The sequence below is a fragment of the Bombus pyrosoma genome, linkage group LG7 (genome assembly GCF_014825855.1).
Source record: "Bombus pyrosoma isolate SC7728 linkage group LG7, ASM1482585v1, whole genome shotgun sequence".
NCBI lineage: Eukaryota > Metazoa > Arthropoda > Insecta > Hymenoptera > Apidae > Bombus > Bombus pyrosoma.
In genome coordinates, this window is record NC_057776.1 from 12,446,713 (window position 1) to 12,447,485 (window position 773).

Below are 773 nucleotides of genomic sequence, written 5' to 3' on the forward strand. Positions count from 1 at the left end.
TCAACGCTGTAGAGAATGCCCTCCCTTTGGACAAATTTACGGCCATGTACAATGAAAAGATGCACACCTCCCCTGCTTTCCAGAACTTCATGCAAAGACTGCACTCCGACGAATTCCAGAGAATCGTCAACACAGTTTACCAATCACCAATCTTCCTGGAAATGAGACAGAAGGTCATCAACGACGGAGTGGACCTTGTTCCTATCAGGGATTTCATCGAAAAGGTGCTTGGCATTCATCTTCCCAGAGTCAACTCCCGTGCCATGTTCTGAGCAAAGTTCTTTTACATTTGCATTTGAAATTCGATGTTGTGGCTAATTTAAAATTGTAAAAAAATTGTAGTAATTTAATTTGTATTAAATTTCGCAAGCTTACTTTATCTGATATATTGATTTCCCTTTAAAAAGGTAAAAATTCATCAACTTATTTATACTGCGCATGTTGTACGTAGTGCATACATTGTGCATGTATTTAGTTTGAATATATTTCAAAGAATTCCCTTAATCTTTGCAAAAGCGGTGGTAGTTTATACTTTATATCTGGTAGAGTATACTGAGTTGCATTATTTTATTTTCTCTCCTCGTTCATATATTATTTTTCTCTCCTCATCTTTATCTCATCTCAATTTTACCAAATAGTTTTCGTTTACCTTTTTTGAAATCTTTTCTATCGCGTCCAGCCATCTGTCATCTTCTCTTTTTGTCGTTCTTCGCCTTGTTCGAATCATTTCTTATTGGGATCTTCTTTTCTCCTAATTGTTCTTTACATTCCAT

The 773-nt window shown here is 35.8% G+C and overlaps 1 protein-coding gene across 1 annotated transcript in view; it reads left to right on the forward strand.

Moving 5' to 3' along the window:
* The window catches only part of LOC122569120, a 3,066-nt gene extending 2,692 nt beyond the window's left edge, over positions 1 to 374 (forward strand). The window contains exon 3 of the mRNA XM_043729661.1: positions 15 to 374. Within this exon, the coding sequence (XP_043585596.1) occupies positions 15 to 272 (258 nt within the window). The 3' untranslated portion in view covers positions 273 to 374. The remainder of the gene's footprint in view (positions 1 to 14) is intronic.
* Positions 375 to 773: the final 399 nt, after the last annotated feature.